The 15,705-nt window shown below is 36.4% G+C and overlaps 1 protein-coding gene across 1 annotated transcript; it reads right to left on the reverse strand.

Moving 5' to 3' along the window:
• Positions 1–11,072: 11,072 nt before the first annotated feature.
• LOC130967438 (probable glycerol-3-phosphate dehydrogenase [NAD(+)] 1, cytosolic) lies at positions 11,073–13,893 on the reverse strand. Its single transcript, XM_057892289.1, has 5 exons — positions 12,659–13,893; positions 12,231–12,452; positions 11,827–12,074; positions 11,590–11,729; positions 11,073–11,469 (listed from the first exon to the last, which is right to left on the reverse strand). The coding sequence occupies exons 1-5, from the start codon at positions 13,428–13,430 to the stop codon at positions 11,343–11,345; spliced, it is 1,509 nt and encodes a 502-aa protein (XP_057748272.1). The 5' UTR covers positions 13,431–13,893; the 3' UTR covers positions 11,073–11,342.
• Between the last annotated feature and the right edge of the window lie 1,812 nt (positions 13,894–15,705).

The following is a 15,705-nucleotide window of genomic DNA, read 5'->3' on the forward strand; positions in this document are numbered from 1 at the left end:
AACATCTTTTCAGCATAAAAAAGGAAACTAAACTAGTCCTAGGATTCTAACTAATAAAGGATCATGCAACAAATAAAACAAAAGAGCAGAAGACCGGAACATAACATAGAAAAAGAGGAGAGGAATAAAAATGAAAGGAACTCAACCACCTTAATTATCCTTGCGGTCACTTTATTCTTCAGGTTGTGCTCCTCCGTGAAGATGATTCGCCTCCCTTTTTTGACGATTGGATACCTATAAGCGTAGCGTCAACACCAAACTTAAAGGTTTGCTTGTCCTCAAGCAAAGAAGAACTGAAAATAGAAGAGACAAATATTATGAGGAAAAAAAATAAAAGGATAAAAGAATAAAATAGAATTAGGATTGGGAGAGAGAGAGGAAGAAAAACTGGGCGGCGCAGAACGACGCCTACGCGTGGGTCGTGCATTCTTCATAATGACGCGTTAGCGTCAGGCACGCGTCCGCGTGCCCTGGATTTTGTGCGATTTGTCCGAAGCCAGGCACGCGCCCGCGCGACTCTCTATTCATAGTGCTTGGGAATCCATTTTTCATACAACGCGTTCGCGTCGTACATGCGCTCGCGTGGATGGCTATATGTGCAACTGACGCGAACGTGTCAGTCACACGTCTGCGTGATCTAATTTGTGCTTTTAGCACACTTCCTGCCCCAAGCCAGCACAACTCTCTGCCCAATACTCTTTTACGTCGAATTTGCTGGTCACGCGTTCGCATCAGGGATGCGCCCGCGTGAATGGCAAAAATAACAAACGACGTAAACGAGTGGGATCCTTTGTGCGAAAGGCTCCATTCTAGCACCACTCCTGCGCAACTCTCTGTTAAATTTATTTTTTTACTCACACATGACCGATGCATTCGCGTCAGTGACGCTTGCGGCGTCGTATGCGTTTTTTTTAATTATATATAGAGCTGGAGGTGTTCGGTTCCTGTGATAAAATAGCAGCATGATCAGAAAATTAGTAAGAACTCAAAAAAAATCAAATAAGAAAATTACTACTACAAAAATTAAAAATAGCTAAGGATACGAAATTATCGGGTTGCCTCCCGACAAGCGCTTCTTTATCGTCACTAGCTTGACGGTCAGCTCCTCTAAGGAGAAGGATCATAGGGGCTCAGCTCTTCACCCCTTACTTTGAACTTTTTTCCTGTATCTACATAACGTAGCTCAATATGCTCCAGAGAGAGGATTCTGATTACTATATAAACCCATGCTGGATTGCTGGTCAATACTACCTTCATTCCTGGGGAGAAACCTTCAGTGGGGATCTTTTTGTTTCTCCATCCTCTGGGTACTTTCTTCTTTTTGGGAACCTCTTCCTTGGTAGATGATGCATTCCCAACACCAAACTTAGGTTTGATGTCAGGAGGAATTTTATTGACTGTTACCAAGGGAGGTTTGAGTTGAAGATTCTGCTGTGTATCATCAGGCGGTTTTTAAAGGTTTGGATCAATAAGCTTAGCCTGCATGCACCTCTCTTCTTCACCTGTTGGATGTATATCTTTGAAGACATGAAAGACCAGTTGCTCATTATGCACTCTAAGCACTAATTCACCCACTTCTACATCAATAAGAGCTCTTCCAGTGGCTAGGAATGGTCTTCCTAGAATTATAGAGGCATTCACATCCTCCCCTGTGTCCAGAATCACAAAGTCTGCTGGGAGGAAGAACTTACCCACTTTGACCAAGATATTCTCTACTAATCCGTATGCAGGCTTCATAGATTTATCTGCCATCTGCAATGCTATCTTTGTGAGTTGTGCCTCTTGGATTTGCAGCTTCTTCATCACAGATAAGGGCATTAGATTTATGCTTGCCCCCAGATCACATAAGGCTTTCTCAAAGGTTGTGCTCCCAATGGTGCATGGAATTTGAAAGCTCCCTGAATCTGGCATCTTCTTTGGCAAGTTATTCTGAATTACAGCACTACATTCCTTAGTCAGGACTACTGTCTCATCTCCCTTTAAACGCTTTTTCTTTGACAACAGCTCCTTCATGAATTTGGCATAGATAGGCATTTGCTCCAAAACCTCAGCAAAAGGAATATTGATTTGTAATTTTCTGAAGATTTCCAAGAACTTTGAGAACTGCTTGTCCTTGGTCTTCTTTTGAAGTCTCTGAGGATCTGGCATCTTAGACTTGTACTCAGGAGCCTTTGGCAGTTTAGGATAAGTGTCAAGAGAGTTTGGGAATGGGTTGTCTGCACGCTTTGGAGGGGCGTGCTCTACTTCTTCCTTCTTCTCCTCTGGAGCATCCTTTTCAACTAGCTCTTCATTGACCTTGGTCTCAGAACCAGCTACTTTACCACTTCTTAATTGAATAGCCTTGCAATCTTCTCCTGGGTTCACCACTGTATCACCTTGAAATGTACTTGCAGACCTCTCAAGTATTTGCTTGCTCAGTTGACCCACTAGCACTTCTAAATTTTTAATGGAGGCTCTGGTTTCCTGCATAACTTGTGCTTCTGCACTTGCCACTTGTCCACTTATCACAGTGATAGCCTTGCATTCCTTTTTTGGATTTGGAATTGTGTTACCAGGAAGGCTATTAGTGGCCCTCTGATCAATTTCAGTGACTTTTGTGGCTAATTGACCCATTTGAATCTCCAGATTCTTGATGGATGCTCTGATTTCCTGTTTAAAACCTGTCAATATTGCTTCCAAATCATTGTTCTGTTGGAAACCGCCCTGAGAATTATTGTTGAAGTTCTGAGATCTCTGAGGTTGATCCCTCCATCCAAAATTTGGGTGATTCCTCCATCCCTGGTTGTATGTCTTAGAATATGGGTCATTGTTGGGATTTCTAGGAGCACTCCCCATGTAATTGACCTGTTCAGAAGAAGCTTGAGCATAATCATAGTTATCATTCTGCACAAAATTACATGTAATGTCATAAGGGGCTTCTTAAGGGGGATTTTGGGTGTTGATAGCTGAGACTTGCATGCCACCCATCTGTTGAGTAAGAAGAGTTATTTGCTGAGACATAAGCTTGTTCTGAGCAAGAATAGTATTAAGAGTTTTCACTTCCATGACACCCTTCTTCTGAGGAGTCTCAGAGTTCACAGGATTCCTGTTAGAGGAGTATAAATATTGGTTGCTAGCAACCAATTCAATAAGCTCAATAGTCTCCTCCGGTGTCTTCTTCTTGTGCAATGAAGCTCCTGCAGAATTATCTAAGCACATTTTAGACATTTCACCCAAGCCTTCATAAAATATGTCTATTTGTGTCCATTTGGAGAACATGTCTGGAGGGAATTGCCTAGTCAATAGCTTGTATCTCTCCCAAGTTTCATACAGAGTCTCACCATCTTTCTGTCTGAAGGTCTGAACCTCCATCTTAAGCTTAGTCAGCTTCTTTGGTGGGAAAAATTTTGTGAGAAACTCAGTAACCACCTTGTTCCAAGTATCCAAATTGTCCTTGGGTTGAGAATCTAGCCATAGTTTTGCTCCGTCCCTCAGAGTAAACGGGAAGAGCATTAGTTTGTACACATCTGGGTTCACTCTGTTTGTCTTCACAGTATCACAAATCTGCAAAAAACTTGAAATGAATTTATTTGGGTCTTCGTGGGGAAAACCATGATACTGGCAGTTTTGTTGCACCAGGGTGACCAGTTGAGACTTCAACTCAAAGTTGTTTGTTGCAATAGCAAATTTTTTTAAATAAAATTAAAACTAAAAACGCCTAATCTAAGTAATCAAACAACTAACAGTTGTTAATCACTATCAATCCCCGGCAACGGCGCCAAAAACTTGGTGTGGTATTTTACAACCCACACTACTAACCGGCAAGTGCACCAGGTCGTGCCAAGTAATACCTTACGTGAGTAAGGGTCGATCCCACGAGGATTGATGGATCAAGCAACAATAGCGTTTGATAGGATTAGTTAGGCAAGTAGAAAAGAGTGTTTTGGTATTCAAAGAGCATTAAACACAGACAAGTAAATAAGTTGGGAATAAAATATTAAGAAGGCAGTTATGGTTTCAGAGTCATCTATTTTTCCGGATTAACTTTTATTACTAATTGATTTAATCATGCAAGATTTAATTTCATGGTAAACTATATGTGACTAGACCCTAATTCCTTAGACCTTCCTAGTCTCCTCTAAAATTCATCAATTGCCAATTCCTTGATCAATTAATTCCGATTAGAGGGTGATGATCAAATTCCAGTTTACATGCTACAAAAACTTTAATTACCCAAAAATAAAAGGATTATATGTCACGTATCTCGTTAAATCCAGATAATTAAAATTTAGGAGAATATGTTTTCAAGCTGTTGTTCTAGTAAAGAGCTTTATCAAGTTTTACAAGAACTCAAATAGAAAGAGGGTCATACTTCCGTTCCACCCAAATTCATAAAATAAAGAACGAAAACAATTCTTAAATTATAAATCCATACATAAATTAAAATAGAAAAAGTAATAAAATCAACCCATACAAATAGACAGAGCTCCTAACCTTAACAATGGAGGATTAATTGCTCATGGTTCAGAGTAGAAAACTAGGATTTAGGTAAACTGTTTCTGATCTGAATGTCCCTCTAAAGAAGAGAAGTCTCCCCTTTTTATAACTAATCCTAATTAATTTAAAATCTAATATCTAAAACTAAAAATAATATCTTTTCCTAAAAGATAATATTTGAATTTAAATTTGAATTAATTAACAGGTCTTCTGTTGATGGGTGGGGACCACTTGATTTGTCCATTCTGCAGCTTTTAATCTATGTTTTCTGGGCTGAAAACTGGGTTAAAACAGCCCAGAATTTGCCTCCAGCGTCATTTGTATTTTTGCAGATCGCGCATGTGACGCGTCCGCGTCATCCACGCATTCGCGTCATTTGTGCATATTCCAGTCCACGCGTTCGCGTCATTGCGATTTCACCATTCCGCACGGTCGCGTGAGCTACGCGTCCGTGTCGGTCTTCGCTGGTCATCTCTTTGGTTTCTTCTTTTTCTCTGCAAAAACTTCATCAAATCCCTCCGAATGCTACCTAAAATAAATAAAATTGCACAAAACTCAAAATAGCATCCATAGTGGCTAAAATATAATTAATTCTTAATTAAACTCAACAAATTAGATGCAAATTCACTAGGAAAAGATAGACAAGATGCTCACGCATCACTCTTCTCTTCTCTTCAACCTCATTCCGTACTTTACAGTTTTATGAATCCTAGTTTTCTCTCTGAACCATGAGCAACTAAACCTCCACTGTTAAGGTTAGGAGCTCTGTCTATTATTGTATGGATTAATACTATTATTTTTCTATTTTAATTCATGTACTGATTTATATTTCAAGAATTGTTTTCGTTTGTTATCTTATGAATTTGTGTGGAATAGAAGTATGACCCTTGTTCTAATTGAGTTCTTGTATAACTTGAAAAAGCTCTTTACTTGAACAACAGCTTGAAAATATATTCTCCTAAATTCTAATTATCTGTACTTAACGGGATACATGACATATAATCCTCTTATATTTGGGTAATTCGGGTTTTTGTGGTATATAAACTAGAATTGAACTTCACCCTCTAATTGGAACTAAGTGACCAAGCAATTGACGGTTGATGAATTTTAGAGAAGACTAAAAGGTCTAAGGAATTAGGGTTTAGTCACATACAGTTTGCCATAAATTAAATCTTGCATGATTAAAATAGTTAGTAAGAAAAATCAATCCGGAAAATAGATAACTCTGAAACCTTAATTGTTTCTCCATATATTATTCACAACTTATTTACTGCTTGCTTTCTGATATTTTGAATTTACTGTTAATGCTTTTGAACTCTCTAAACATCATTTTCTGCTTGTCTAACTAAGTAAATTAATCAACCATTGTTGCTTAGTCCATCAATCATCGTGGGATCGACCCTCATTCACTTGAGGTACTTCTTGGTACGACCCGGTGCACTTGTCGGTTAGTTTGTGGTTATAAATTTCGCACCACTAGCCTAACGTGTAAGCCACACGGTGGATCTGTTATTCCGTACAGACACACGAGAGGAAATGGCTACCCTTAGAGGTGGAGCCGCCCAAGTGTGGACTATTTGATTTAATTTCTATATGAAAACTCCCTTATTGATTCACTCATTCATAAAAATTATTATTTTCTAAATGAAATTATTTTTATAATAACGTTTATATGATCTCATGTAAATTATAAATGTATTATCTAGTCACTGAGTTGCAAAACTCATTCTATTTTTTTAAAAATATTTTTTAGAAATAAATACTTAAATATGTGATCCCTTCTATTCAAGAATTATAATCTGCAATGGGTATCTATTCCTTATTGAGTTTCTAGACGTTATATGCTCTATATGTCACAGGCAGGATTCAACCATTCTTAATTATTTTAATTTTTGTTAAAAATGTATAACTATTTATTTTAGAGCTTGTAAATTATTCAAAATCTTTGTAACTTTCTTATTTAATTTATATTTGAGTCTGATAGGCTTGCTAGGGAACTGTTTCCTGAGCGCCGGTCATGATTCATTTTGGGCCGTGACAATCCAGTTCATGTAAGTTAATAATTTTTTTGTAATGTAATTTTGTTAATTTTAACTCATATTAATTTTTTTGTGTTAGCATCATATGATGATATAACATTGTTATTTTAGTATTATTATTTTTTTTGTACTTAATATTACTGTATTATTTAAATTTATAATTATTAAATTTAATAAATAATAATAAATATTAAACTATTATCGGATAATATTTTTATTTTGTCAGTATATTATTATTTTATTTTATATTTGTAAGTATTAAACAAAGAAATAATATAAATATGATCATATAATTTTTTTTGAATATTTTATTATAATGTGATTATTTTTTTCTAGATTTAATAAATAATTTAAATATTAACAAATAAATAATATTATTATTTTTTGAATTTCTATTTTTGTATTTTAATTTTCTGTTGTCACAATATATTTTTATTTTAATTTGTATTTAGTTAACTTAATGAATATTAATGAATAATTTTTATTTACGAAAATAAATAAATAATATCAATATAAAAAAATTGTTCGATTATTTTTTATAATAATTATCAAGGATATTAATATTATTATATTTTATTTTTTTATTTATGACCATATTTATATTAAATATTATTTAAGCTAGTGAGTGAATAGTATAATATAATATCTTTTATTTTATTTTTTTATTTATGTAAAGTAGTGTAGTTAATAAATAATTATTTGTTATAATCTTCGTTCATTTAAACTAATATGTATATTTAACGGTATATTTTTGTTGGACTAGTCTAATAGAAAATTTATGGTCTGTAAACTTGATCTACCAAAGACATAGAATTCGATGGTAGAAGACGCCTTACGAGCAACTGAATTCTACCACGTTTCGAGAATTGGGGTGATCAGAGAATTTTACCCTTTACTATCTGTTCTCGTAGAAAGGTGAAAGTTGGAGACTCACACTTTTGTATTGCCGGTGGGTGAGGTTACTATTACATTGGAGGACGTGGCTCATATATTTAGCTTACCATTGATGGAAAGATAATGAGCAGCTGAACAGATAGCAGTCATGACTTCTTGCAGAACCAGAGCATTGCGATTTTTGGTAGTGAACCCATTGTCAGTAGTTCCTCCAACTCTTAAATAAAGCTGGCATGGGTTCGTCGTATCAAAGATGCAGAACCATTGGACACTTTGGACTTTATTCAAAGATACGTCAGATGCCAGATTTTCTGTTTGCTAGGTTCGACCCTATTCACGATAAGTCAACAACATATGCCCACGCGAAGTATCTACTGTTGCTCCGCAATTTTCAGCGGATCCACACCTATAATTGGGGGGCAGCATGTCTCACGCATTTTTACAGGGCACTGTGCCGTGAATCATGGTATGATACTAAGGAGATGGATGACCCTCTTAATCTTTTGTTTGTTTGGGCATGGGAGCGAATGCCGTATATTGCGCCCGTTTCGAGACAATACCATCCAACGGCTGACGTACTAGTTGTTCGGAGGTAATAGTTCTTATTTTAGTTGTGTGTTTTATTGACGATGCATACTTGATTGACGTCACATTTTTAAAATTTTTCAATGTTATATGTTGCAAGTGGAGTCATTCAGCACGATACACATCGTGGTTATCGAAGACCATAGAGATATTTAGGCAGAAAATAGACTACATAGACGAGGTTAATATTTTTATTTTGTGTGTGTTAATATCCAACATTAATATTATATTTCTAATTTTCTAATAATACGATGAAATTTGTCTGATGGCCATACGAATGATTAATCATACCCGAGGTGTGTGACACCGTTGCTCCGTTATTGTCGTTCGAGTGTGTCAAATGACACCCTACGAACTGAGTGATGTGTCAGTTCGGGTATGCACAACCCACTCCAGAGCTAGCGAAAGTCATTCTATCGAAAGAGATTTGCATCTCTCTTTACGGAGTGCAACTTCATGACTGGAGGATTTTACATGCATGATGGATAGAGGAATGGGGCAACCGTTGTAACACTCGATTGCGGGATCTGCACCCCCTTCTGACTTGGGACTTTAGACCGTCGACTGAGTATCGTGATTGGTACGTGGATTTGTTCGGGTATCTGCTGATATTGTCGAAGCAAGTTCCTCAGCATCCACCTCAATATGAAGTGTTTGAACTGTTTTTTTATTATCTCTCATAGAAACTAGAGCACAGTCAGCACAACCATCATGGCTAATCCATCGACCACGGCGAGCCCAGCCGTCGCAGCCAACTCAGTCAATACAACCAACAGTCTAACACGGTCAGTCTAGCAACCACGATGAGCCCAGCCGTCGTAGCCGTAACAGTTAGCACAGTCAGCTAAGTGGACACAGTTAGCACAGCCGTCACAGTCAGCATAGTCGGCAGAGTCAGTCTAGCCAGCAGATTTAGCCTACATAGCACATTCAACTCGGACAACAATTGGTTGACTTTTTGTCAATCCCATCGCAGATTCCCGTTGATGGGGATGGGGATGATCATATTCAGTAATGGGTTAACACTGGTGTGGGTCCTGTTCTAGATTTAAGCATTATCCCTTCACTACCAGAGTCTGGTCGACAGGGATCTGCTTCTGATTGCACTTCAGGGCAGGCATCGTGTGATTCCCGACAGAGCGGTTTCATCGTTACGCATATGGTATTTGATACTACTCGTCTCAATCTACCACCTACTAGGCCGAGCACTTTTGAGTTAAACGTGAATGAGCATGAGGTTGTTGAGGAGTACAATCTCGATGCATCTGCTCCGACAGAAGCAGGTGGGTCGGCCATCGCGGATGTCGGTAATTCAGTTCGGGGTCATCTATATAACCTAAATCCACCTTATAAGTTTACTCCGTCGCGGTTTGGTCAGGGCATGATGAACAAGGGACTTAATTGGATGCTTGGAAAGAAATAAGCAGGGGTTTAGTAATTAAGTTTAATTTTTAATTACTCTTTTGTAAGTTTAATTTATCGAGTTTTACTCAACACGCAAACCACATATTGCATCGCCAACGAATCAGAGTGCGACATCTAAACATCACACCCTCCACGTGCTGAGTCAGCATATTCTCCTCGTGTTGGCAGCACGCCTCCCACGTGTTGAGTCAGCACGCCTCACGTGTTGAAATTGTCCAACTAATACGTTCACCGATTTGTGAATATACCAAATACACCTATTTCTATTAAAAACACCAATAATATTTTCATATTATAAAAAATAGCCGTGAAAAAAGATGGTATAAGATTATACCTTTAAGCCTTCCAGTTCCCTTGCTATGTTGCTCTGTGGACCTCATTATGATGTTCCTTGTACAAGATATAAGTTCCTTGAAAAATAAAAGTTATTGTATTCTAGATTCGCAACCCTACTACCTAACATAAAAGTTGTAAGCCACATGAAAATGCATTATGTGCTACGGAAAATTAGAGATGCCAAACTCGGTTTGGATCCATTCAAAAAAAAAAAAACCATCGAATAAACTAATATAAAAATATATGGGCTTTTAAATTAGAGATCCAACCCATTCAAAGGAAGTCTGTCAAACTAAATCATCCCATTTACTTTTTTTGTTCTTTTTTTGGGACTTTATTTTTTTGTTTGAAAAAATATTTATTTGGCTAAAATATTAATTTTGACCTTTTTTTTATCTTTTTAATAGGTTATTGGATTAAATTTGAGATATTTGAATTGAATTATTAAAATAATTGTTAAAAACTTCAAAAAACTAAAAGAATATGAGAAAATTAAACTAATTAATTGGGATAATTGTTTATTTCGCAGGTGAACCTGTTTAATACACAAGTTAATTAGGCCAAATTTTTTTTTTGTCGAATTGATTAGACAGTTCTCAATTTTAGGCATCACACACATCACACATTCGCACACATTTAATCCCGGTGTAACATATTTAACCATTCAACCAAAGCTCTTAGTTAAGCTTGTTAAATATATCATTTTTACATTTCTATTTTTGGAGTTAAAAACTTGTTCATTTAAGATTGTTAAATGGACTAATCCGACAAAATTAACCCATTTTGATAGCTATTTACTATTAAACTAAGCTTATTATTTTATTAACAAGTCTAAAGTATTTAAGATATTCAAAGATGATGCTACAAGTTACCAACAGAAACGAGAATGGTATCTACTAAATAAGTTGACAGTCAAAAAGAGTCAAAAATTGCACCAAACTTATCAAGTATGACTCAATGTTTAAAGTCAGAATTTATGGCTAGAGTTTATCACAATTATGTCATCATATATTGACATACTTATCAAAATTAGGAATGACTTAATAATTAAAAAAATGAACATATTCAAGTCTATAAATAAATATTATATTTAACTGGATTATTCAAGTGAAGTTCATAAGTAAATCCGGGCTTAAGTTAACTTTCTCCCTATTAAGAGAGTTAGTAGAACAGAGATATCTCTTATTGTTGTAATATTATTCCTCTTTATAGTACTACTATATTGTTTGAGAAAAAAAATATATTAAGATCACGTTGTATTGTTGTTGAAGTATTTATCTCACTAGACGATCCTAGGCAAATTAATTGTGGTGTTTCAAACTTGCAACAGCTCTATACAGAATTGTGTACACAACAGCAGATTCATTTCCTGCTTTCATCATGTTAATAGCCAGATCAAAGGCATAAAATTGTTGAAGGCATAGGTATTCATATATATGAAAGGAAAAATCAATCAAAAAGTAATATTAAGGTTTCATTAAATATATAATCAAACACCTTCCTAAACTAAAGCCTGCCTCAACTGAAAAATCCACAAACTCACTGAAATATACATTGACCAAACTTCTTATGCATCTAGGGTTCTAGCTAAGGGTTCTGACCAAGAAGTGAAGGCCTATAAAACACTTGGCTTTGAGCAATCTCAATACGGTCACGCGGATCGTTCATGGTCTCATCTCGCAACGCTTGAAGGATGGCTTGTACTGGAGATTCCCTGAACATCAGATTTCAGCAAACCATAGAAAAAGTAAGTTAGTTTTAGTTAGTTGGTTGGTTAGTTAGTTCAATTCTTGAAACACTATCCCGAAAACCATGGGAAGTGAAACTTATTTACCTTGTAATCAGTATTCTATATAACATCTTCAAGATGGGACAAAGCTCCACTGGGGCAACATGCTTGTTTTCTTCTGGATTTAGGACATTTAAGCTGGACTGACTAAGTAGCTCGTAAAATGCTTTAACTGCCGAGATTCCCTATGAAATCCGAAGCAACATGAAATATCATTGATAAGCAGCAAAGTCGAAACTTGAAACGAGCATTATCGAGTGTTGAATGACAAAAATCTGATACCTGAATCATCCCTTTGCCCTTGATGCTGTCGCCCATTTCGAGGCTCAACTCTCCTTTGGCCAACTTTTGTCCATACCAAGCATTACGACCTTTCAACAATGTTACATAGGTATCGGCCAAGAGAGGTCCTGCAAGTTTCTCTGGCTCTTCTGCCAGTAGATGAGTGATGAAAATCATCTCCGATGTGCAATGAGCAAAGTAGACCGATTTGCTGGTGGCACTTTCATTTGTCAAAGCAGCTACCATTCCTATCAAAACTTAAACTCATCAATACAAATTACAAGTTTTCAAAACATTAAGAGAGCTTTTCGATGTGATGTAACATAAAAGAATTCAAAGAACCGGACATGAAAGCACTGAATCCTGAATAGCATCTAGAGTAGATCAAATAAAACTAAACTAACCTGCTCCAATGGCGTATACATTCTTTAATCCACCCATAACTTCATGAGTAACAAGGTCACCATTATCCCATACTATAAAATGGGGCTGCCTCAGAAACTTTGCCAATGGTTTCCGCCATTTCTCTGCTCCACATATCCGAGCATTTGCATATTCTTTGTTGTAAATTTCTGAGGCAATGTTAGGTCCTCCCAAATAAAGGATGTTCTCAATGGGGACTCCGGCTGCAAAACATGATAGTTGACAATGAAGTGAGCCATAAAGAGAAGCAACAAAAACATTAAGTATAAATGTTCTGACAACGTTAAATTGAAAACTAAGAAAACAAATTTAGTCCAGGTTGCTCAGAACCATAGCAAAGTGAAGATAATTCAGGCCCATTAGACCATTACATAATGCAGGTAAAGAAACAAATATAGCCACGTCTTACTTGCTCGATTGATCATAAGAGTCGGAGTTATTATTCGCGGCTCGCTACCTAATTCGGCCTCCACACCCTTTGCCAATGAAATAATGACAGGAACCGTGATCCTCTCTTTCCAGTACTTACTAATCTCTTCAAAAACCTCGCTTGTTTCCGTCGAAGGCAAGCCATTGATCACAATGTCAGCATCCCACACAGCTTCCTGCAAATTGGTGACAACCTTGAGAGGGCAAAGAGGTGTGTCAATCATGTTCAAGCAGAACCCATCTTTCAAGATCTCATCAGCATAAAGAAACCTATCCCCTAACCTCGCCTCGACATATTTCAAATAGGCACACCTCCTAATCAGCCTCCTCAATACATCCTCCCTTGAATTGATAACCTCAAACAAGTGCTGAGCAGTGGCCTTATCAACCATCCTCCCCGGTCTCCTCCATATCCTTATAAGAACTTTTTCCCTTAAGGAACCATAAGCTTCTTGCAACATAGCTGTGAAGACACTACCCCAAGCACCAGCTCCAACACCAACTATTCTCAATGGATCACCATCCACTTTCCCCATAAGCTGACGAAGCTCATCAAGCTTCAATTCCAAACCACCACCATTTACATTATGAAGAGATCCATTTGAATTTGAATTTTCAGTGTGATTCATCTTTGATTGATTCGTATTTGTTCCAAACGACAAAGAAAGAGCACAGGGCTTACAGTATAAATGCCTATGACTGTTGACAACCAAAGATCTAGTATACCCAGAAATTTTGGTGGGAAATCTCATCAAAGCTTGAAGCTTTGTAAGCTAATTATGAACCCCAAGAAACTAAAATCCTCTAAAACATGGAAATTGAAAGTCAATCAAGTATGCCCCAGTACCAATCGCAAACAAAAGGGAAATTAAGGAAAATGATGAAGAGTTACCAAATGGATTTTGAGAATCAGAGGTGAGAGAAGCAGTGAATTACTGAACTAATAATGAGCAATGCAATCCCGATAGATGAAGAGCATTGAATGCTGAGAAAGTGGGCGGCGTGAAGTTGAGTTTGATTCCCCAAAGTGAAGAGAAGTTTGATACTTTTCTTGGTTAGTTGGAATGTGCATAGACGAAGATAGAAGAGGAAGAGTTGAGTGTGTCTTCCTTCCTTGCTTGCCTTCGTTCTAAATTGAAGCAGCGACAAGTACCAAGTTGTGTTTGTGTTTATGTTGTTGTCTCTGTCGAAAGTAGAGAGTATATGATGAACATTCGTGACACTTCTCTTCATCTGTTCTTAGTTTCTTACTACTTAGTACTTACCGCAACAGTGTTATTAGTAATTTAAGTTTTTAACCATATTTATTTTTTAGTTTGTATTTTTTAAAACAATAAAAGTATTGAAAAAAATTGGGAATTTATTCTGTTTTTACTTTTTAGTCTACTTTTAAATTAGGTGTTCATTTAGCAAATAATTTTTTTCCAATCATAGAAAGAATTATTAATATAATATTTAAAGGATAATTTTATAAATTCATTTCAATTTTTATAATTCTGATATATTTCAATTATTTTTTAATTTTAGTAAAAATTTGACTGTGAATACTTATTTAAAAAGCATGGAGAGTAATAAATAAGATGAATTTATTTCTCTCGAACAGATTTTTAAAATTTGTTTTCATTATTTAATGGTGTGTGAAATATTCCATTAATTTAATACTAGAAATTATAGTCTCATAAGTTAATTTTTAAAAAGGAGTCTATATGGAGAGGTCAACACTTGAAAAAAAATCTTATAAAATTTTGAACTCTCCTACCTTATCAATACTATATCAATTAGTTTTTGTGGTAATAATTCTTCTATAAATTTATAATTAAGTTAATTGTCGAAATTACTCGATCTTTATTTTTGTTTCTGAAAAAATAAATTAATCAAATTAATCTCTAAAAGATAATGAATCTGGTCATATTAGTTATTTGGTCATCTCGTTTATTAAGGTAGTTAACGCTCGCTGACGTAGCACGTTAACTGTCAGCGTGGCACTCGCTGAGTAATATCCTCTTGTTGCTGACAAGATAAATTTGTTAGATCAATTCAGATTAGTCCTTAAGGCTCCGTTTGTTTAATATCCGTGTCTTGCCAAGACATAGACACGGTGGAACGTGTCTATTTGGTTTGTGAGACACAAAAATAAGAAGAACACGCTTACACACAAACATACACAAAATACATGTATTTCATGTCTCAGTAAAATGATGAGACACGAATTTTGGGTGATGAACACGGATCTGTATTCTTTTTTTTAGACTATTTTATCCTCATTCATTTTCTGAAATTCCAAATATCTCCCTTTTTTGTTACAAATCCTAACCAGCGATTTCTTCTGCAATTGTTCTGCACCATTGAAACTGTACCACCGCCGCACATTGTCTCTGTTTTCCGCCGACTCTCCTTTCTAATTATCTGATTATTGCATGATGTGCTCCGATTGCAGTGAGCTTGTGTTGCTACTTGATAAACCCCATTTGTAGGGTTTATCTTGTGCTTGATTTAAGGGATTTTATAACATTTTACCCACATTTATCCATTGAAATAGCATGGTTTTATAACTTCTCCTTTAATTGTGCTTAAGAGTGAAAACATGCTTTTTAGGTCTTAAAATAGCTAAATCTATTTCTCCTTGATTCCATTAGATGCCTTGATATTTTTGTTAAGTGATTTAAGATTTAGGAGGCAAAGATTGGATCAAGGGAATGAAGAAAGAAGCATGAAAAGTTGGAGAACTCATGAAGAAATGAAAGAACCGGAAAGCTGTCAAGCCGACCTCTTCGCACTTAAACGAACATAACTTGAGCTACAGAGGTCCAAATGATGCGGTTCTAGTTGGGTTAGAAAGCTAACATCTGGAGCTTCGAAACGATATAAGATTTGCCATAGTTTCCACACGTATGGTGGCGCGCACGCACATAGTATGCGCACGCGCCGTTGCTGCCACCTGGTTCACTTAAAGCACAACGTGGCTAGCGATTTTAGAAGCCTTGTGGGCCCAATCCAACTCATTTCTGATGCTATTTAAGCCAAGGA

Source organism: Arachis stenosperma, chromosome 3 (genome assembly GCF_014773155.1).
Source record: "Arachis stenosperma cultivar V10309 chromosome 3, arast.V10309.gnm1.PFL2, whole genome shotgun sequence".
Lineage (NCBI taxonomy): Eukaryota > Viridiplantae > Streptophyta > Magnoliopsida > Fabales > Fabaceae > Arachis > Arachis stenosperma.